The sequence below is a fragment of the Capricornis sumatraensis genome, chromosome 3 (assembly GCF_032405125.1).
Source record: "Capricornis sumatraensis isolate serow.1 chromosome 3, serow.2, whole genome shotgun sequence".
NCBI lineage: Eukaryota > Metazoa > Chordata > Mammalia > Artiodactyla > Bovidae > Capricornis > Capricornis sumatraensis.
In genome coordinates, this window is record NC_091071.1 from 88,470,338 (window position 1) to 88,493,603 (window position 23,266).

At 40.9% G+C, this 23,266-nt stretch overlaps 1 protein-coding gene across 2 annotated transcripts in view; it reads left to right on the plus strand.

The window, feature by feature from the left end:
• The first annotated feature begins 427 nt into the window (after positions 1 to 427).
• STAM2 (signal transducing adaptor molecule 2) overlaps positions 428 to 23,266 on the plus strand; it is a 50,593-nt gene continuing 27,754 nt past the window's right edge. For both annotated transcript variants that reach the window (XM_068967662.1, XM_068967663.1), the window contains exons 1-4: positions 428 to 550; positions 21,480 to 21,564; positions 22,597 to 22,672; positions 22,785 to 22,883. In XM_068967662.1, the coding sequence (XP_068823763.1) occupies positions 511 to 550; positions 21,480 to 21,564; positions 22,597 to 22,672; positions 22,785 to 22,883 (300 nt within the window). In that variant the 5' untranslated portion in view covers positions 428 to 510. The remainder of the gene's footprint in view (positions 551 to 21,479; positions 21,565 to 22,596; positions 22,673 to 22,784; positions 22,884 to 23,266) is intronic.

Here is a 23,266-nt window from a genome sequence, read left to right on the forward strand (position 1 = left end):
CCAATTTGGAGAGAGCTTGGTCGTCTGAACCCGCAGCCCTAGGCTGAGAACCCCGGACGACCGTACCCTTAGAAAAGCTGCCTCCGGCAGTGCAACTTCCGGGCCTCTGGCTTCGCCCAGTCCCAGGCGCGACGACTTCCGGCCCCGAAGGCCCCCTGCTCCGTGGCTTGCCCGGGTCCTAGCCATGGACAGGTGGCCGCGGCGGCTGCCTAACCCTTATTGGAACTTCGGACTAGGGCTGCCGCCTCCTCCGCGCGGGCGGCGGACACAGGAGCGCTGAGAAGATGCCCGCGGCTGGCGGGACCTCTCCCCGGGAGGAGAGTTGAGGGCGGAGCGCGGACCGGGAGCTGGCCCATCAGGCGGGATCCGGGCAGATGCGGTGGCGGAAGTGCTGGGACGTGGTCGGGGCCGAGCTAGACGTCTAGGAAGCCGCCGCCGCGGGTCCTCCAGCCCCGAGCAGCTGCCGAGCCTCTGCGTGACCGCAGCGACGAAGGCTCGGGCGCCGGCGAGATGCCTCTGTTCACCGCCAACCCCTTCGAGCAAGATGTGGGTAAGTGCTGGGCTCGGCCCTGGGCCGCTGTTTGTTGTGTTAGAAAGTGGGCGGTGGCGACTCTGGGAACTGGAAAGCCTAGGAAAGGGGGCGGTGCCGCCGCTCATAGGCATCCAGGATTTTTTTTGAGAGGGTGGGCAATCTCGGTGCGTCCTCAGCGGCCTGGGGCGTGTCTCCAGCCCACCTGAGGTTGGGGACCTCGAACAAGGACCATTCCCCTCGTCAAACTCAGGAATAGGGAGGAGCCTGGGGCTCTCTGGAGACTTCACTAATTGAGCAATTGCGGAGTTGATGACACAAACTTTCAGCTCCCACTAGAGCTGGTTGAGTCTGGTGTCCCCTGGCCCTGCAGTCCCCTGCCCCGTGCTTAGGAAATGGTGCAGCAGACGCTGATGTGTAAGGCACTCAACACTTAGAGACTTAAACTTGTTCCTGTTCAGTAGAAGGGAGGTGTTTTACCTCGCTTACATCCAGATGCGTCCAAGCCGTGATAGCAACTATTTACGGTAGTTGGAAGTGTTACTCTACCCATGGATGGCGCAAGTGCTATAAGGTGTTCTGTCTTTTATGCAAAGGAAAACCCCAAGATTTCAGAATAGTCCAGAACACCTGATATTTTACTTGTTGAGGGGTCGTCAGTGATTATGGAGCGAGATAATTAGGTTATGAAAAAGAAACCGCCAAGATTTCAGAACAATCCAGAACACCTGATATTTTACTTGTAGAGAGGTTTTCAGTGATTATAGAGTGAGAAAAAGATGGACTGGGTATGAGAACTTACTTGTGGCATTAGAAAAGCAGTAACTGAAGCTGACTAAAGTAAATATTGATATTTTTGTAGCAGCAGTTAACTGTAGATATAGTTTTAGGATTTAGTGTAATGAAATGCATGGCTGAAAATTGCCAGTCATACTGAATATTGCACATCACAGAATATTGCACCTGTTTCATAGTTACAATTTTCTGATTATGGGAAAAGTCTAGAAAGTGCCCTATTTTGGTTTGTGATTCCAAAAGTGCTTATTCAAAAGTCTAATAAGTATTTTCTATTTCCAGAGAGCTAGAAAATATATATTTTGACCCTTTTGGTTTTCAAGTATGTAATTCCATAATTTCATTCAGCTTTTCTCTTGGTAGTTTAACATTGGTGACTGTTATAAATCTCGGAAGCATCACGTTGAGGCTCACAACCTCTGCCTTTGGAGCACCTAATGATGTCTTCTTCCTTGCAGTGAGACCTACACTTTTTATTGTTGTTGTGAAGACTTTTGTTTTGTCACAGTTTTAAAAAAGAAAAAAACAAACTAGAATAAGACAAGTGATTTTCAAACTTCAAAACTGTGGAACTCTTCAAGGGAGATTTTTCATGGAAGCCTATTGTTTTCTGATTGAAAACTTCTCTAGTGAAAGTAAGCCTAGTTGCTTTTCTAAACCTTCCCCTCAGTGGCTCCTGAGGTTCCAACATGGTTTAGTAGATCATAGTTTAGTACTGCTGTAGTAAAAGAAGCACTGCCCTTCAGACAAAAAACAAAACAGAACAAAACCATGTATAGATTATTTAATGGGCAGTGCCATCAGCCAAAGCTTCAGGTACTTATTTGTTAACTTAAGTATGACTGACTGGAAGTCAGTATCCAAAAGACAGTTTAAAAATAAAATAGAAAGCTTGATTGTAAACTTCTTTTAGGCAAGTAGTTGGAATTAATAGAGAAAATGGTATGATTTAGGATTTCACATTGACTTTATATCTCTATCATAGAAGGAAAATTACATATTGCTCTTTGAAAGCTTAAAGCCTTCTTTAATTTGAAAGTAAAGTAATATGACACGCAAGTCATTATTTAACTTGAGATGTCCACAGGAATGTTCCTTTGCAATGTCATTGTCCTTTTCACCTGCTGTCTTTGATTCAGTCAGATTTTTATTACCATTGTTTCTTTTTTGTCATTGCTTTGTTTACCTTTCATTTAACAAATAGGCATTGAGTGATTACTGTGCACCAGAAATTGTGTTAAGTTCTGGGGACACAAATTTAATAAACAGACTATGTTCCCTCAAGCAACTCTCTTTCTAATGGTGGATTCGTACACATATAAAAAGATAATTGTAGGGACTTCCCTGGTGGATAAGAATCTGCCTGCAAATGCAGGAGATACAGGTTTGATCTCTGGTCCAGGAAGGTTCCACATGTGATGGAGAAGCTAATCCTGTGTGCTACAACTACTGAGTTTGTGCTCTAGAGCCTGCGAGCTGCAACTCCTGCAACAAGAGAAGCCACCACAAATGAGAAGCCCATGCACCACAAGGAAGCGTAGCCCCCACTCTCCACCACTAGAGAAAGCCCACAAACAGCAACGAAAGACCCAGAGCAGCGAAAAAGAAATAAATTTTTTTTTTTAAAAATTGTAATACAATGTGAAAAATACAATATTAGAAATATAGGCATATAGAAATATATGCTTTATATTTTCCCTCTATTTACAGCAGTCATTTTCCCTGAAAAGAAGGCAAGGACCTCAGGCATACATTTTATCTGTACCGGTGTTGACACTAGCCTCTCTCTCTCCCTGCTTTCCTGACAGTACTTAAACCTGCAGGGAGTAACCACCTCTTACCATGTGTATGATATGGTCATTTTATAATTAACTGAAAGTTGAAACTACCTTCCTTTGGTTGGTGCAGTCTCATCAGAGGGTGCACAGTCTTTCTGATAGCATTCATGTGGAGAAGAAATCCTTTGCTCGAGGCAAAAGGCTGTAGCAAGTCAAGATGTCCTAGAAGGCAAATGGACTTGTCAAATGGAAGCAGGTCAAAGTCTAGGAGGTAAAAGGCAAGTTCCAGTTTTTATCCTGAAGTCAAAACCTATAAATCCTGAAGGATATGCTAGGTATACCATACCTAGCATTAGAGCTCTTTAAATACTTACTGGAATTCTTCTAATCTGGATTTATTGTTCATTTTGTTGAATAAAATTTCTCTGAAGCTGTGCTGAGAAAAAAAGAGAAAATATCCACATGTATCCCTCCGCTCTCCCCCAGCCCTGAGTCTTCTCTTGAAGGGGGAGTGTGGGTTTCCTGAGGTAGAGCCTGGTTAGGGCAACCTTTTTAGGGGATTCCAAGGAGAAAGTCAAACATGAGGGACAGAGTCAACAATAGCCAAATTTAGTGATAGTGTTAAAAGGACTGATGTCATTTCCTTATATTCTCTGTCAATTTTTTCCAGTCTCATGACATTGGTTCTGGAGTCATGACTGTTCTGCTCCCTAACTCCAGTTCTTATTTGCATGTCTTTTTTCTCCTTACCCAAGTCAGGCAGTCTTTCTTGCCAGTCTCCGCCTCTATGCCTTTTACTGTTCACTGATAGATTTTTGCTCTTTTTCAACAACTCTTGGTATCTCCTTCCTTAAGAGATATACTTAATTGTTTTCTGCAAAGCTAAGCTTAAACTCTGCCTCTATAAAAACTCTTCAGACACAGTGGATTGAAGTATGAACTGTATCTGTAAGGAGACTTTTTCAAGTAAAATTTGAATGTATGTATTGCTGTCTTTGGCTTGTGTTGTGTTCAAATAACTTAACAGTGAGGTGGCTTAGGATTTTCTGTATGGAATTTTTTTCTCAATGAAATCTTACAAGAAACCCTAATGTAAAAATAGATATTGGTAGCTCTCTGATAATACAAATTAACTTTATATGTTTAAATTTATTACATTTATGTAGTTAAGGCAATTCTTGAACACATGGAGTGGTTATAATCTTTGTAAAAAGTTAAAATGAAAAAAATTTTTGATTATAGGTGAGAATGGTAGCCTTAACCATCAGGTTTTTTCCCCCATACTTTCTTTTGCTCACGTGGTACCAAAAATCCTAATACCTAGTCCTAATTAAAATAGTTATAAATTATAATTGATATATTTTGTAATTTTTTAAACAATGAAATATTTTTAGCATAAAGCACAGAATATAATGTACACTTCTCTCCCTATCCACCTCTGTCAAATCCTAACATTTGTCACACTTTATTCTTGTTTTCTTAGGAAAACATTCAAGATACAATGGGAATTATTACCTATATTTAGTAACTACTTGACACTATTCTTTTTCCTCTCCTTACAGTAAGCACTCTCTAAAAGATTAAAAAAAACTATCTTATAATGTATATTAGACATGTAAATATATGTATTTTTACATGTTTTTAAACTTCATAAAAATAATACTCTTTGTAGTCATTTGCAACTTGTCATTTAGCACTTTTTGGGAGAGTTATTCATACTGATGTTTGTAGCGCTAGTTCATTAATTTAAAAAACTATGTGATATTCCACGTTTTTTAACTCATTATCTTATTAATGAACATGAAGTTTTTTACAGTTTTTTTGCTGTTACAGACAACACTGCAGTGAGAATTCTTATCCATGTTTTCTTGTTCATAAGAGTGAGAGATTCTACAGGGATTGTATCTTGAAGAGGAATCCTTTATTAAAAATGAATATAGTGCAGAGTTGCAAAATCTTAAATAATACTGAATTGTTCTTTCATGTATTTTGTGGAACATTTTACTCCCACCAGCAGTGGAAGACAAGCCCCTGTTCCATATTCTCAATAACACTGGGTATTGTCATAATTTAAAATTTATGCCAATTTGATGGGTATGAAATAGGGCATTGTTTGCATTTCAGTTTCATTGCAGTTGAACATCTTTTCATGTTTTTTGGTGAGTCAGTTTTTTGTTTGTAAAAATTGGGCTTCCCCGGTGACTCAGCAGTAAAGAATCCACCTGCAGTGCAGGAGCCACATAAGATAGGGTTCGATCCCTGGGTCAGGAAGATCCCTGGAGGAGGGCATGGCAACCTACTCCAGTATTCTTGTCTGGAGAATTCCATGGACAGAGAAGCCTGGCAAGCTACTGTCCATAGGGTCTCAAAGAATTGGACATGACTGAAGTGACTTAGCTCACATACACCGTCTGCTCATTACTTTCATATATTTATTATGTTGGGTTATTTTCTTACTGAATTTTAGCATTCCACATGCATCTTCTACTAATCTTTCATTGTTTACATGAATTGCAAATATATATCCCAGTCTGTTGCTTCTTTTTGTTTCTGATACCTTTTACTGTTAAAAAAAAAAAGAAGTTTTTGTTTAGCAATACTGTCTTTCTCCTTTGCTTTTATTTTTTTTGTTCTAGAAAAGCTTCTCTTTGCTCTGAGTCTGTAAGAATGTTGTCATGTTTTCTTCTGAAAATTTTATTGGAGTTTTGATTTTTGTAGTTAGGTCTTTAATCCATATGGACTTGGTCTTTAAGCTCTAAGGAGGGATCTGATGGGATAGTCAGTTTACAATAGACAGTAATCAATTGTTTAATCACCATTGTTCAACTGTCTATCCTTCCCCTATTAGTTTGGTGCACTTTCTCCTTCATAGTAAATCCCTTCCCCTGTATGAGACCTGTGTCTGTGCTTGTTGTTCACTGTTCTCTTTATCCTGTACCAATACCACATTTTATTCCTATGTCAGTGGTTTTCATAGGTGTGGTAGGGTCAGACCTGTGTCTTGTTTTTCTTCATTTTGCTAGTCATATCTGTTTGGGGCCTTTTTTTCTTCCATATGAGTTTATTATTAGATTAGTACAATCATAAAAGGAAATTTATGTTCTTTTAAGATTTGAGAAAACATTGTAGTTTATAGTTTATTTATTTATAGTTTAAGTGCCCACAGGACTGGAAAAGGTCAGTTTTCATTCCAGTCCCAAAGAAAGGCAATGCCAAAGAATGCTCAAACTACCTCACAATTCCACTCATCTCACACTCTAGGAAGGTAATGCTCAAAATGCTCCAAACCAGGCTTCAGCAATACGTGAACTGTGAACTTCCAGATGTTCAAGCTGGTTTTAGAAAAGGCAGAGGAACCAGAGATCAAATTGCCAACATGTGCTGGATCATTGAAAAAGCAAGAGAGTAGCAGAAAAACATCTATTTCTGCTTTATTGACTATGCCAAAGCCTTTGACTGTGTGGATCACAAGCAACTGTGGAAAATTCTGAAAGAGATGGGAATACCAGACCACCTGACCTGCCTCTTGAGAAACCTGTATACAGGTCAGGAAGCAACAGTTAGAACTGGACATGGAACAACAGACTGGTTCCAAATAGGGAAAGGAGTACATCAAGGCTGTATATCGTCACCCTGCTATTTAATTTACATGCAGAGTACATCATGGGAAATGCTGGGCTGGATGAAACATAAGCTGGAATCAAGATTGCTGGGAGAAATATCAATAACTTCAGATATGCAGATGACACCACCCTCATGGCAGAGAGCAAAGAAGAACTAAAGAGCCTCTTGATGAAAGTGAAAGAAGAGAGTGAAAAAAAAACTTGGCTTAAAGCTCAGCATTCAGAAAAGTAAGATCATGGCATCTGGTCCCATCACTTCATGGCAAATAGATGGGGAAACAGTGGAAGCAGTGGCTGACTTTATTTTGGGGGCTCCACAATCACTGCAGATGGTGAATGCAGCCAGGAAATTAAATGACACTTGCTCCTTGGAAGGAAAGTTATGACCAACCTAGACAGCATATTAAAAAGCAGACACATTACTTTGCCAACAAAGGTCGTCTAGTCAAGGCTATGGTTTTTCCAGTAGCCATGTATGGATGTGAGAGTTGGACTGTAAAGAAAGCTGAGCGCAGAAGAATTAATGCTTTTGAACTGTGGTGTTGGAGAAGATTCTTGAGAGTCCCTTGGACTGCAAGGAGATCCAGCCAGTCCATCCTAAAGGAGAATAGTCCTGAGTGTTCATTGGAGGGACTGATGTTGAATCTGAAACTCCAGTACTTTGGCCACCTGGTACGAAGAGCTGACTCATTTGAAAAGACCCTGATGCTGGGAAAGATTGAGGGCAGGGGGAGAAGGGGACGACAGAGGATGAAATGGTTGGATGGCATCACTGACACAATGGACATGGATTTGGGTGGACTCTGGGAGTTGGTGATGGACAGGGAGGCCTGGCATGCTGCGGTTCATGGGGTTGCAAAGAGTCGGACACGACTGAGCAACTGACCTAAACTGTAGTTTATTCTTCATTTATATGAACTGATGATATTGATAGCTAATAATACACTTTTTTGTTTCCTGATACTAATATTTAGTTCTAAGCTTACTTAGATTTATAGTTGACCCTTGAACGACTCAGGGGGTTAGGGTTGTCGATCCCCCTGCACAGTTAAAGCTCCATGTATTAACTTTTGACTCCCCCCAAAACTTAACTACTAATAACCTGCTGTTGACAGGAAGCCTTACCGATAACACAGTCTATTAATATGTTTTTGATGTTATATGTATATCTACATATATCTTACACATTCATGACACACCTTTTGCTTAATCTTTAAAATATTTCTAGGCTGCCCAATTTGTCTGCAGATTTTTTCACATTGTCATAAACCTCTAAAAATTTTTTATAGTTATTAGAAAAAAATTTGCATATTACATGGATCTGTGCCGTTCAAATCCATGTTATTCAAGAGTCAATTTTAAAGTTCAGAGGGCAAGAGGAGGATTTCTTTACAGGTAAATATACAGCATATTACAACTTAACATAGAGGGTTGAGAGGAAAGAATTTTTTTTTTAACATTATTGCCTTATTTGTCTATAACTGTGCTTGTTAGTTGGAGAAGGAAATGGCAACCCACTCCAGTATTCTTGCCTGGAGAATCCCAGGGACAGGGGAGCCTGGTGGGCTGTTGTCTCTGGGGTCGCACAGAGTCGGACACAACTGAAGCGACTTAGCAGCAGCAGCAGCAGCATACTTGTTAGTGACTGTTTGTATTTAGTATAGGAATTGAACCTAGGAAGGTCAGTGTAACAAGACTTTGCCCCCTGAAAACTACTGACATTTTGAAGCTGCCACCTACTTAGTTTTAGTTCATATTATTTCATTTTCATGTCAAAAATTTGTCAGTACATAGTGGTGTAGTTTTGAGAATTTTAGCCATTCTAATGGTATCTCATTGTGGCTTTAATATGTATGTATGTGCTTGATCTTTAATATAGTCACTAAATTAATATTCTTTTTTGAAATACCTATTTAAGTTTTTCATCCATTTTTCTTTTCACTTAATTTTCACAACTCCTCTTTTAAACATGGCAGCCATTCTAATTTCCATTTTACAGATGAGAACATGGTTTCAGATTTCAGTCAGAGCTGAGGGGAAGCCTTAAGTTAGTGTATAAATTTCAGAGCTGGGAATAGAGAAGCTGAGTCTTCAGTGTTTAATGGGTGATGTGGGTGCTCCACGTGTGCCCGGTGATTTCCTCAGTCTTCAGAGAACAAGTAATCATCGGCCCAACCTAACTGCTTTGGATTCTCCATCGGTGGTGTTTTGGCAAGTTAGTGGCTACTTTTGGAGATTCATTTTTCCTTTTCCCCATCTGTTAGTAAGTGTTTTCCACATGAAGCCTTCAGGTAAGTCTGTTGAAATGGAAATTATACTTAGTACATTTATACTTCTGCCCTGTTTCCTAATGTCAGAGTGTTTATAGAAATGAGCATAACTGTTCTGTGGAGTTGGGAGTGGGGTATGAGAAAATATGGTCCACTGGAGAAGGAAATGGCAAACCACTTCAGTGTTATTGCCTTGAGAACCCCATGAATGGCATGAAAAGGCAAAAAGATAGGACAGTGTAGATGAACTTCCCAGGTGGGTAGGTGCCCAGTATGCTACTGGAGATTAATGGAGAAATAACTCCAGAAAGAATGAAGGGACGGAGCCAAAGCAAAAACAACACCCAGTTGTGGATGTGACTGGTGATAGAAGCAAGGTCCGATGCTGTAAAGAACAATATTGCATAGGAACCTGGAATGTCAGGTCCATGAATCAAGGCAAATTAGAAGTGGTCAAACAGGAGATAGCAAGAGTGAACATCAACTAATTCTAGGAATCAGTGAGCTAAAATGGACTGCAGTGGGTGAATTTAACTCAGATGATCATTATATCTACTACTGTGGGCAAGAATCCCTCAGAAGAAATGGAGTAGCCATCATAGTCAACAAAAGAGTCCAAAATGCATACTTGGATGCAGTCTCAAAAATGACAGAATGATCTCTGTTTGTTTTCCAAGGGAAACCATTCAATATCACGGTAATCCAAGTCTATGCCCTGACTGGTAATGCTGATGAAGCTGAAGTCAAACAGTTCTATGAAGACCTACAAGACCTTTCAGAACTAACAACCTAAAAAGATGTCCTTTTCATTATAGAAGACTGGAATGCAAAAGTAGGACGTCAGGAAACACCTGGAGTAACAGGCAGATTTGGCCTTGGAGTACAGAATGATGCAGGGCAAAGGCTGATAAAACAAGAGAATGCACTGGTCATAGCCAAGAGAACCACTGCCAAGAGAACGCACTAGTCATAGCAAATACCTTCTTCTGACAACACAAGAGAAGACTCTACACATGGACGTCACCAGGTGGCCAACACTGAAATCAGATTAATTATATTCTTTGCAGCCAAAGATGGAGAAGCTCTATACAGTCAGCAAAAATAAGACTGGGAGTGGACTGTGGCTCAGATCATGAACTCCCTATTGCCAAATTCAGACTTAAATTGAAGAAAGTGGGGAAAACCACTAGACCATTCAGGTGTGACCTAAATCAAATTCCTTATGACTATACGGTGGAAGTGAGAAATAGATTTAAGGGACTAGATCTGATAGAGTGCCTGATGATCTGTGGATAGAGGTTCGTGACATTGTACAGGAGACAGAGATCAAGACCATCCCCAGGGAAAAGAAATGCAAAAAAGCAAAATGGCTCTCTGAGGAGACCTTAAATATAACTGTGAAAAGAAGAGAAGCAAAAAGCAAAGGAGAGAAGGAACGATACATCCGTTGAATACAGAGTTCAAAAACTAGCAAGTAGAGATAAGAAAGCCTTTCTCAGTGATCAGTGCAAAGAAATAGAGGAAAACAATAGAATGGGAAAGACTAGAGCTCTCTTCAAGATAGTTAGAAATACCAAGGGAACATTTCATGCAAAGATGGGCTCAATAAAGGATAGATGGTATGGACCTAACAGAAGAGAAGATATTAAGAAGAGGTGGCAAGAATACACAGAAGAACTGTCCAAAAAAGATGTTCATGACCCATAATCACGACGGTGTGATCACTCACCTAGAGCCAGACATGCTGGAATGTGAAGTCAAGTGGGCCTTAGGAAGCATCACTACGAATAAAGCTGGTGGAAGTGATGGAATTCCAGTTAAGCTATTTCAGATCCTAAAAGATGATGCTGTGAAAGTGCTGCACTCAATATGTCAGCAAATTTGGAAAACTCAGCAGTTGCCACACGACTGGAAAAGGTCAGTTTTCATTCCAATCTCAAAGAAAGGCAATGCGAAAGAATGCTCAAACTACTGCACAATTGCACTCATCTCACATGCTAGGAAGGTAATGCTCAGAATTCTCCAAGCCAGGCTTCAGCAATACATGAACTGTGAACTTCCAGATGTTCAAGCTGGTTTTAGAAAAGGCAGAGGAACCAGAGATCAAATTGCCAACATGTGCTATCTATTTCTGCTTTATTGACTATGCCAAAGCCTTTGACTGTGTGGATCACAAGCAACTGTGGAAAATTCAGAAAGAGATGGGAATACCAGACCACCTGACCTGCCTCTTGAGAAACCTGTATACAGGTCAGGAAGCAACAGTTAGAACTGGACATGGAACAACAGACTGGTTCCAAAAGGAAAAGGAGTATGTCAAGGCTGTATATTTTCACCCTGCTATTTAATTTATATGCAGAGTACATCATGGGAAACCCTGGGCTGGATGAAACATAAGCTGGAATCAAGATTGCTGGGAGAAATATCAATAACTTCAGATATGCAGATGACTCCACCCTCATGGCAGAGAGCAAAGAAGAACTAAAGAGCCTCTTGATGAAAGTGAAAGAGGAGAGTGAAAAAGTTGGCTTAAAGCTCAACATTCAGAAAACTAAGATCATGGCATCTGGTCCCATCACTTCATGGCAAATAGATGGCGAAACAGTGGCTGACTTTATTTTTTTGGGCTCCAAAATCACTGCAGATGGTGACTGCAGCCATGAAATTAAAAGACACTTGCTCCTTGAAAGGAAAGTTATGACCAACCTAGACAGCATATTAAAAAGCAGACACATTACTTTGCCAACAAAGGTCCGTCTAGTCAAGGCTATGGTTTTTCCAGTAGCCATGTATGGATGTGAGAGTTGGACTGTAAAGAAAGCTGAGCACAGAAGAATTGATGCTTTTGAACTGTGGTGTTGGGGAAGACTCTTTGAGAGTCCCTTGGACTGCAAGGAGATCCAGCCAGTCCATTCTAAAGGAGGTCAGTCCTGAGTGTTCATTAGAAGGATTAATGTTGAAGCTGAAACTCCAATACTTTTGGCCACCTGATGTGAAGAGCTACTTATTTGAAAAGACCCTGATTCTGGGAAAGATTGAGGGCAGGCAGAGAAGGAGATGACAGAGGATGAGATGATTGGATGGCATCACCTACTCGATGGACATGAGTTTGGGTAGACTCCGGGAGTTGGATGGACAGGGAAGCCTGGCGTGCTTGTTCCATGGGGTCGCAAAGAGTTGGACACAACAGAGTGGCTGAACTGAACTGAACTGATGGTTCTCAGCAAACCGGATAACAGAGGGTATTATGGGAGTGTCACATAAGAAGAAAGTGAACTTGTAGGGAGGTAAAGCCTGCTGTAGACCTTTTACCTTTCTCAGTTCAATTCAGTTCAGTTGCACAATCGTGTCCGACTCTTTGCGACCCCATGAATCGCAGCACGCCAGGCCTCCCTGTCCATCACCAACTCCCGGAGTTCACCCAGACTCACATCCATCGAGTCAGTGATGCCATCCAGCCATCTTATCCTCTGTCGTCCCCTTCTCCTCCTGCCCCCAATCCCTCCCAGCATCAGAGTCTTGTCCAATGAGTCAACTCTTCACATGAGGTGGCCAAAGTACTGGAGTTTCAGCTTTAGCATCATTCCTTCCAAAGAAATCCCAGGGTTGATCTCCTTCAGAATGGACTGGTTGGATCTCCTTGCAGTCCAAGGGACTCTCAAGAGTCTTCTCCAACACCACAGTTCAAAAACATCAATTCTTCGGCGCTCAGCTTTCTTCACAGTCCAACTCTCACATCCATACATGACCACAGGAAAAACCATAGCCTTGACTAGACGGACCTTAGTCGGCAAAGTAATATCTTGTTGGTCTAATACAAATATGTTGTCTTCAGAGAGCACACTGAGTATATTGTCCTACATTATTCTAGGTGTTGGTAGTTTTGTGCACATTTGAAGGAATATTGAAACTGTGCTTTAATGTACAAGTAGTCTTCACTTAACATAATTCCAGTATGCATGAATTTAGTTACCATGTGTTGGTTAACTAGTTTTCTTTGTGAGGTAGGTCTGTTTTGATATTACTAACTTCTAGGATGCCTTCACTCCTAAGGTGTGATAGCCTTTTGGGGGTTTCAACTGATAGCCTAAAACGTGGTCCTCTCTGCTCTAGTTGGGTGGAGTACTAGTCTGCTTGGGCTGCCATAGCCAAATTACGTAGACCACGTAGCTAAGCAACAGAAATCTGTCGCTCATATTTCTGGTGACTGGAAGTCCAAAATCAAGGTCCCAGCAGGGTTGGTGTCTAATGAGGGCTCGCCCCTGGGGCTGCAGATGGCTGTCTTCTCACTGTGCCCTCACCTGACCTCATTTTTGTGCATGTGAGAAAAGACAGGGAGCTCTCTGGTGTCTCTTCTTTTGAGGACACTAATCCTCTTGGGTCAGGGCTTCAACCTTATGACCTTATTTCACCTTAATTACTTCTTTAGAGTCTGGTCTCCAGCTCCAGCAGTGCTGGGGGGTAGGGCTTCATGGTGTGAATTTTGTGGGGACACAGACACTCTGTCCATAACAGGCAGAAACTTGTAAAGACTCCTTGCGTTGTGCAGCCTTCCAGCCTCATAGCAGGTGATCTGTGCTAGACCTCACAGAACCTCACCCAGAGTGTGTGGGAGTGTGGGTGTGTAAAGCATAGCCCTTGACCAACAAGGACCCACGATTAAATCCCTATGCTCGGAAATCTGGCCTCTGTCTCCTAGATGCCTCATTTGGGCTGGTTCTACTTGTGTTTTGGACTTCCCTGATAGCGCAGTTGGTAAAGAATCTACCTGCAATGCAGGAAGTTCAGTTCAATTCAGTCGCTCCGTCGTATCCGACTCTTTGCGACCCCATGAATCGCAGCATGCCAGGCCTCCCTGTCCATCACCACCTCCCGGAGTTCACCCAGACTCATGTCCATCGAGTCAGTGATGCCATCAGCCATCTCATCCTCGGTCGTCCCCTTCTCCTCCTGCCCCCAATCCCTCCCAGCATCAGAGTCTTTTCCACTGAGTCACCTCTTCGCATAACGTGGCCAAAGTACTGGAGTTTCAGCTTTAAGCATCATTCTTTCCAAAGAAATCCCAGGGCTGATCTCCTTCAGAATGGACTGGTTGGATCTCCTTGCAGTCCAAGGGACTCTCAAGAGTCTTCTCCAACACCACAGTTCAAAAGCATCAATTCTTCGGTGCTCAGCCTTCTTCATAGTCCAACTCTCACATCCATACATGACCACAGGAAAAACCATAGCCTTGACTAGACGGACCTTAGTCGGCAAAGTAATGTCTCTCTGCTTTTGAATATACTATCTAGGTTGGCCATAACTTTTCTTCCAAGGAGTAAGCATCTTTTAATTTCATGGCTGCAGTCACCATCTGCAGTGATTTTGGAGCCCCAAAAAATAAAGTCTGACACTGTTTCCACTGTTTCCCCATCTATTTCCCATGAAGTGATGGGACCGGATGCCATGATCTTCATTTTCTGATTGTTATGCTTTAAGCCAACTTTTTCAGTCTCCTCTTTCACTTTCATCAAGAGGCTTTTCAGTTCCTCTTCACTTTCTGCCATAAGAGTGGTGTTATCTGCATATCTGAGGTTATTGATATTTCTCCCAGCAATCTTGATTCCAGCTTGTGTTTCTTCCGGCCCAGCGTTTCTCATGATGTACTCTGCATAGAAGTTAAATAAGCAGGGTGACAATATACAGCCTTGACGTACTCCTTTTCCTATTTGAAACCAGTCTGTTGTTCCATGTGCAGTTTTAACTGTTGTTTCCTGACCTGCATACAGATTTCTCAAGAGGCAGGTCAGGTGGTCTGGTATTCCCATCTCTCTCAGAATTTTCCACAGTTGCTTGTGATCCACACAGTCCAAGGCTTTGGCATAGTCAATAAAGCAGAAATAAACTCTGGTTCAATTCCTGGGTCAGGAAGATCCACTGGAGAAGGGATAGACTACCCACTCCAGTATTCTTGGGCTTCCCTTGTGGCTCAGCTGGTAAAGAAGCCACATGCAGTGCGGGAGACCTGGGTTTAATCCCTGGGTTGGGAAGATCCCCTGGAGAAAGGAAAGGCTACCCACTCCAGTATTCTGGTCTAGAGAATTCCATGTGTAGTCCATGGGGTCGAAAAGAGTCAGACACGACTGAGCGACTTTCACTACTTGTGTTGGGACAAGTATGTGTATGCCCAAGTAGAACACGAGGGCCATGGTGAGGCTTGCTTCATATTTCCCTTCTCTCAGAAACCTCAGATGTGCACTGCTTGTTGCTCACTTCCTGACCACAGTTGCCTCAAATATTTTGGCCTGTTTTATTCTTGTTTTCAGTCCCATGGTGGCTCAGATGGTAAAAAATCTACCTTCAATGCAAGAGACCAGGTTCCATCCCTGGGTCAGGAAGATCCCCTAGAGAGGGAATGGCAACCCACTCCAGTATTCTTGCCTGGAGAATCCCATGGACGGAGGAGCCTGGTGGACTACAGCCTACCGGGTTGCAGAGAGTGGGATGTAGAGTGATGAACAACATACTTGTTTTCAATAGAGTAGCAAGTCTGGTACCAGATATTCTGCCATGGTTGAAAGCAGACCAGTCTTGAGTGTTTATTTTAAAACCTAGTAGGAAGAGCTTTAAAGATCTCCTTGAGGCATTCTTCTTTTATATAATTTTTTTTATTACTGATGGAACATATTTTCTTAAAAGTTTTATGGGTAGACTTGAATCCTTTTTAATGCTGTGTGTTGAACATAATGGGCTGTGTAGAGGGTGAGTCTTTTGTTCCTTATAGGTATTGATGGACTGATTCTTTATGATATTCTTAGAATCTTTCTGAAGTATTTCACTGTGTATTTGAAGCTCTCTATATACAATCATAACCTGGTGATGAAATGTTATAACTTACACCCACCAAACCCTGGAAATTTAGCATTTAGGCCCCAGGAGGGCTCTTTTAACTCTCCCCCGCTCTATGTATTTGACATAGGATAATGTGAGATAGGGCTCCAACACTGGGCATGGTGACATGCTATAAAAGAATGGTTCCTTAATTATAATATTTAAGATTTTTCCTGGAGTTTAAAATACTTTTAAGTGCATAATTTAACTGTTATTTCCTTCACTTGAGAAATGAAATCCTTTTTGGCAGGCCATTATAAAGTCTTTAGATTTTACACTTTTTAAAAAGGGTAATTGTGAGTCCTATATTTGTAGAAAGTAAACTATGTTGGATAGAGTATTTAAATTAGGATTTTTCCATTTTCTATAAAAGATCAAGTAAAAAAAATTCTGTTGAGATATTTTTGAAATTGGAAGGGTTTTGAGGGGGTATCAAAGAGGCTTCACATTTAATTATGTATCACATAGCCCGAAGTGAAAAAACAGTCATTAAAAATTGAGTTCTAGCAGGAATAGGTAGGTTATTAGATGATCTAAAAATCAGTTGTGGAGGAGGGGAGCATGAGTGAGTGTTGAGTGTATTGGTACTGATACACATGTATACTGACAAAATTCGGTGATTGATGATGCTGGCTTCTCAGATCAAAGAGGAAAGGATAGATTCTTAGATCCCCACCTCACCCCATGTGCCAGATGAAATTCCAGAAAGACTAAGGATTTACCTGTAAAAGATAAATAATACATATATTTCTCTGTAAAGAAAAATATATTGGGGGAATATTTAATCTCAGGTAGTTGTAACACTGCCAAATGACATTAAAAAAAAAAAAAATGTCTGTACAGCAAGAACAAAACCCCGTTATAGGCAGAGAGAAAATTTGAGCATGAAGCTGGCAAGTTGTAATATATGTGATTTGCTCTTTAGCCTCAAGATAAATATATATCACTGTACTAGAAGTCTTTTGCCTCCTTCTGGAGGCATTCCTTTCCCCATTCACTCTGGCTGTCTTTTTAGATGGACTCCCAGAGGTATTGATATTGTCATTCCTCTTCAGTAAACAAGTGGAGAACTGGAACCTCCCTTTTAAGCTCCCTGGTGCTGTTGCCTTTTGTTGCCACTTGGTGTTGCTGTTGAAGCTTGATTCTGTGGAGCCCTTTGTACTGCTCAGCTATGAGGCTCTTCATGGTCCAGAAGCTTGCACAGACTTCACTGGGGCCCCTTGGGGCTTCTTAAAGGCTATTAGAGTTCATTTACTCAGAAGCTCTGCTGTTGTTTCCCCCTTTAGAGTCATTGTACCAGGGTTACAGGGTATGAAGGAGCAACCAGCATCATTTATTAATTCATTCATTTGACAAATAATTGCTTGGCACCCGCTGTGTGCACTGGATACTGTTTTATTTATTTTAAGTAATAATAGTGAACAAAACAAAGCAAACACTTCCTGCCATATTGGAGTCTACGTTCTTTCTGAGGAGTGGGTGGAGGGGATAATGGTGGCAGAAAGAGATGACGGGGTTAAGCGTTAATGCCATGACACATCTGCAGAGACTTCTGTGCAGTCAGTTCTGACCTCTTTTAACTATTTTGTTATTTGTTCTATGTGGGATATCAGTATGAGTGATTCCAGTAAGTGTAATAAAGAAGAGAGGCTGAGTACTTGATGGATTTAAAATTACGGTTCACTGATGATTTCTTGCTAGCTTATGTAGGCACTTTGTGGCCACACTGTATATAGTGGTGCATCATGCAGCGATTAAAAACGTTGTTGTTGGTGGGTTGTTAAGTTGCCAAGTTGCATCTGACTCTTTGCGACCCCCTGGACTGCAGCACATCAAGCTTCTCTGTCCGTCACCATCGCCTGGAGTTTGCCCAGATTCATGTCCTTTGACTCGGTGATGCCATCCAACCATCTCATCCTCTGTCACCCTCTTCTCCTGCCTTCAATCTTTCCCAGCATCGGGGTCTTTTCAGATGAGTTGGCTCTTCACATCTGGTGGCCAGAGTGTTGGAGTTTCAGCATCAGTCCTTCCAATGAATATTCAGGGTTGATTTCCTTTAGGATGACTGGTTTGATCTCCTTGCAGTCCAAGGGACTCTCAAGAGTCTTTTCCAGCTCTGCAGTTGAGAAAGCATCAATTCTTCAGTGCTCAACTTTCTTTATGGTCCACCTCTCACATCCATACATGACTATTGGAAAGACCATAGCCTTTACTATACAGTATAGACATGTATTGGAGAAGGCAATGGCACCCCACTCCAGTACTCTTGCCTGGAAAATCCCATGGATGGAGGAGCCTGGTGGGCTGCAGTCCATGGGGTTGCTAAGAGTCGGACACAACTGAGCGACTTCATTTTCACTTTTCACTTTCATGCATTGGAGAAGGAAATGGCAACCCACTCCAGTATTCTTGCCTGGAGAATCCCAGGGACGGGGGAGCCTGGTGGGCTGCCGTCTGTGGGGTCGCACAGAGTCGGACACGACTGAAGCGACTTAGCAGCAGCAGATAGACATGTATTTATGAACATGAAGAGATGATTATGTTAAGTGGAAAGGCACCTTAGGAAGTAATATATTTAGGATGATCACATTGTTGAAAAGTACCTTTTCTCTACCTCTGAGGTCTCCTTCCTGAGCAGGGAGTTCTGTTAGTGTCACCCAAGTCTGCCCTTACTTCGTTATTGACTCCATCCCTGTTATAATGACTTGAGTGGTGCGTGCTGAGTCACTTCAGTCATGTGACCCTATAGATTATAGCTTATCAGACTCCTCTGTCCATGGGATTCTCCAGGCAAGGATACTGGAGTGGGTTGCCATATCCTCCTCGGATCTTCCTGACCTAGGGATCAAACCCACATCTCTTATGTCTCCAGTATAATGACTTACCTAATCGTAAATTTGAGAGTAACTGCTGAAACTCCAGTACTTTGGCCACTCATGCGAAGAGTTGACTCATTGGAAAAGACTTTGATGCTGCAAGCGATTGGGGGCAGGAGGAGAAGGGGACGACAGAGGATGAGATGGCTGGATGGGATCACTGACTTGATGGACGTGAATCTGAGTGAACTCCGGGAGGTGGTGATGGACAGGGAGGCCTGGCGTGCTGCGATTAATGGGGTCGCAAGGAATTGGACACGACTGAGCGACTGAACTGAACTGAACTGACCCTCCTAGTGCCCGTTGTCAACGTGAGAGCTATCGCGTCTTTTTATAGCCATGAATTGATTTCTTCTTGGAATAATTGTGCAGGGGCTCAACCCTGCAGGGAGAGGTTCATCTCTGGGGCTCACTGCTAGCAAGCCCATTTGTCCAGCACACCTAAAGCTTCTATTAGGAATGACAGTGATATTTTATTTTTTGTTTTGTTTCTTGTTCATAACTTTGGCAGGGAACTGGTTAAGTTTCTGGGTGCTCTCTTTTATTTAGTTCTATATATATTTTTTCCCCATATACGTTTTAGAAAAAGGTCTGGGTAAATATGCATCATACTTTTCCAAGAGGTTCCTAGAACTAGGAGATTTTTCCCTTTTTTTTTTCCCTGTCTGTACTTTTGAATTAACTGGGATTATTAGATATGTTGAGAAATAGTTAAACATTTTCAACCTCTGAAAAATACAGCCTGGTCTGACTTTCCCTGTAAAAGAACTAGTTATCTTTCTACCAGGGAAGAAGCTAGACTTGAGTGATAAGTTTCTACCTGCAGAGCTTGGTGCTTAAGTCTAGAACTTATGATAGGCAAAAATATATTACTAAAATGTCTGACTTAACATTTCACCGTCAGAATAATTGCTTTTTATCCTTAAATTTACAAGTTTTCAGTGTTTTGTATCCCTTAACTACTCTTGTGGATATAGATGAATTTACTTCTTTTGTCTTTTAACCTTCCTACTACCTTTGTCAGTAGTTAATCTACTGTCTTCACTGTACATTTGCCTTTGCCAGTGAGATTTTTCATTTCTAAATGTTTGTATTTCTAGTTTTGATGTTTGCTGCATAAATGCTTTAACATTTCTCGTAAAGACAGTTTCAGTTCAGTTCAGTTCAGTCACTCACTCAGTCCTGTCCGACTCTTTGTGATCCTGTGGACTGCAGCACGCCAGGCCTCCCTATCCATCACCAACTCCCGGAGTCTGCCCAAACCCATGTCCATCGAGTCGGTGATGCCGTCCAACCATCTCATCCTCTGTCGTCCCCTTCTTCGCCTGCCCTCAATCTTTCCCAGCATCAGGGTCTTTTTAAATGAGTCAGCTCTTTGACTCAGGTGGCCAGAGTATTGGAGTTTCAGCTTCAACATCAGTCCCTCCAATGAACACCCAGGACTGATCTCCTTTAGGATGGACTGGTTGGATCTCCTTGCAGTCCAAGGGACTCTCAAGAGTCTTCTCCAACACCACAGTTCAAAAGCATCAATTCTTTTGCGCTCAGCTTTCTTTACAGTCCAACTCTCACATCCATACATGGCTACTGGAAAAACCGTAGCCTTGACTAGATGGACCTTTGTTGGCAAAGTAATATCTCTGCTTTATAGTAGGTTGGCCTTAACTTTCCTTCCAAGGAGCAAGCATCTTTTAATTTCATGGCTGCAATTACCATCTGCAGTGATTTTGGAGCCCAAAAAAATAAAGTCTGACACTGTTTCCACTGTTTCCCCATCTATTTCCCATGAAGTGATGGGACCGAACACCATGATCTTAGTTTTCTGAATGTTGAGCTTTAAGCCAACTTTTTCACTCTACTCTTTCACTTTCATTAAGGGCCTCTTTAGTTCTTCTTTGCTTTCTGCCATGAGGGTGATGTCATCTGCATATCTGAAGTTATTGATATTTCTCCCAGCAATCTTGATTCCAGCTTGTGCTTCATCCTGATATTTCTCCCAGCAATCTTGATTCCAGCTTGTGCTTCATCCAGTCCAGCGTTTCTCATGATGTACTCTGCATAGAAGTTAAATAAGCAGGGTGACAATATACAGCCTTGATGTACTCCTTTTCCTATTTGGAACCAGTCTGTTCTTCCTTGTCTAGTTCTAACCGTTGCTTCCTGACCTGCATACAGATCTCTCAAGAGGCAGGTCAGGTGGTTTGGTATTCCCATCTCTTTCAGAATTTTCCACAGTTTATTGTGATCCACATAAAGGCTTTGGCATAGTCAATAAAGCAGAAATATATGTGTTTCTGGTACTCTCTTGCTTTTTCAATGATCCAGCACATGTTGGCAATTTGATCTCTGGTTCCTCTGCCTTTTCTAAAACCAGCTTGAACATCTGGAAGTTCACGGTTCACGTATTAATGATGCTAAACTCTTTTAGCTTTTGCTTGTTTATGAAACTCTGTCTCCTTCAAATCTGACTGATATCTTTGCTGGGTAGAGTGTTTGTTTTTGTTTTTTTTCAGGTGGGTTGTAGTATTCTTGTTTGTAGGTTTTTCTCCTTTCATCACTTTGAAAATATTACGCCATATTCTTCTGGTCTGCAGAGTTTCTGCCAAAATATCAGCTAATGGTCTTATAGGAGTTTCCTTGTGTGTAACTGGTTTCTTTTCTCATGATACTTTTATGTCTTTCCTGGATTTATTATTATGTAAGACATCCTGATTCTTTTGTATGTTTATCTCTTATAGAAAAGGCTACAAATGAGTACAATACTACAGAAGATTGGAGTCTTATTATGGACATATGTGACAAAGTTGGAAGCACTCCTAATGGGTAAGATGGCCAGTCATGCCCAGTGAATGTCTAGGAGCTTAATAATCTCTCTGTCTTTTCCTGATATAATTCTGGAAGGAAACAGGATTTTTACTGTTTCCTTTTGGGAGTAAAAGTAAAGACATGCTACTGGCTGAATTTCTGTGGTTAATCTTATTCTGAAAGAACCATAACTGAAAACTTGAAATATTAAAATGTATAATTAAAGCCTTGATACAGGGAATTCCCTAGTGGTCCAGTGCTTAGGACATTGTGCTCTCACTGCTAGGGGTCCAGGTTCAATCCCTGGTTGGGGAACTAAGATCCCAGAAGCCTCAAGGTACAGCTCAAAAAAAAAAAAAAAATATATATATATAATGCCTTGATTCAATAGGGACAGATGTTAACAATGAATAGACTTAATTATTTAGGGTGTTCCCCTGTGACTTAGACATGTTATTAATGAGGTAGATAAATATAACAATATATAATATATTCAAAAGATCTTTCAGTAATGAATAGATAAATGCAATAAATCATGATGAAAAAGTGAATATAATAGTGCTTTGAGGATGGAATGGGGACATTAAACTGATTATACATTAGAGGTTTAGAAGACTGATGAAAGCATTTGTTTTAATGTTACAGCTTTTTGAAGTTTATTCATGCATGGTTATACTTAAATCATTTGAGATTATGTATCTTGCTAGTTTTTTTCCCCACAAATAAGAATTTGCTGTCTGAAAGCTGTCAGTCTTAAATGTAAAGATAATTTTTATAATATTGTTCTCTTGTGTTGACTGACCTTTTTGATTTTTGGTTTTTGGGATACACAGCCTTTGCAACAAGCATTTTTTTCCCCTCTACAAGTCTGTGAGCAAAAGGTGTAAGATCATTTGATAGATTTATTCCTTTAATGAAGTAAAGTTTGCAGGTGTACATATAAGGTATTGTATGACCAAATAGCTTTTAAAGTTACTTGATCATAGAATACCTTATGTATTTAATGCTTGAATTGAAATTCTGAATACCTAACTTTCTTCATTTTTTTAGAGCAAAAGATTGCCTAAAAGCCATAATGAAAAGGGTAAATCATAAAGTTCCTCATGTTGCTCTGCAGGCATTAACTGTAAGTGAAAGTCATGTTATTATTTGGCCCAAATTTTAAATGTGTTTGTTTCAGTAAGTTAAGTAAGATTACATCTCAACATTTGTATATTGATTTTTATTTTAATTAATAGCTTCTTGGGGCTTGTGTGGCAAACTGTGGAAAGATATTTCATTTAGAAGTTTGTTCCCGTGATTTTGCAACAGAAGTACGTGCTGTGATAAAAAATAAGGTAAATTTTAAAAAGGAAAGAAATTTGAGTCATTAAAAAATGCATATGCTGTGTTATTTTAGCTGTGTTATAGCATTAGTAGAGTTGTAAGTGAAATCATTTTAGATAAATTTGAAACAAAACAAACTTTCTGTTCTAAAATTTGTTGTTTGCATTTGTAGCACCAAAAACTGTTTTCCTCCCTAAAGCATTTATATAAGTGATCAAGCTGATCTTTATTGAGGGTTAGCAGCCACTGCTTTAAGCATTTTCTGTATGCTATCTTGTTTAATGCTCTTAACAACTCTTAGAAGGTAGATTTCCAGGTCATTCCTATTTTATAGATGGAGAACTGAGACTTAAGAGTAACTTGTCTAAGATTGTGCAGCTAATAAGTGGCATAG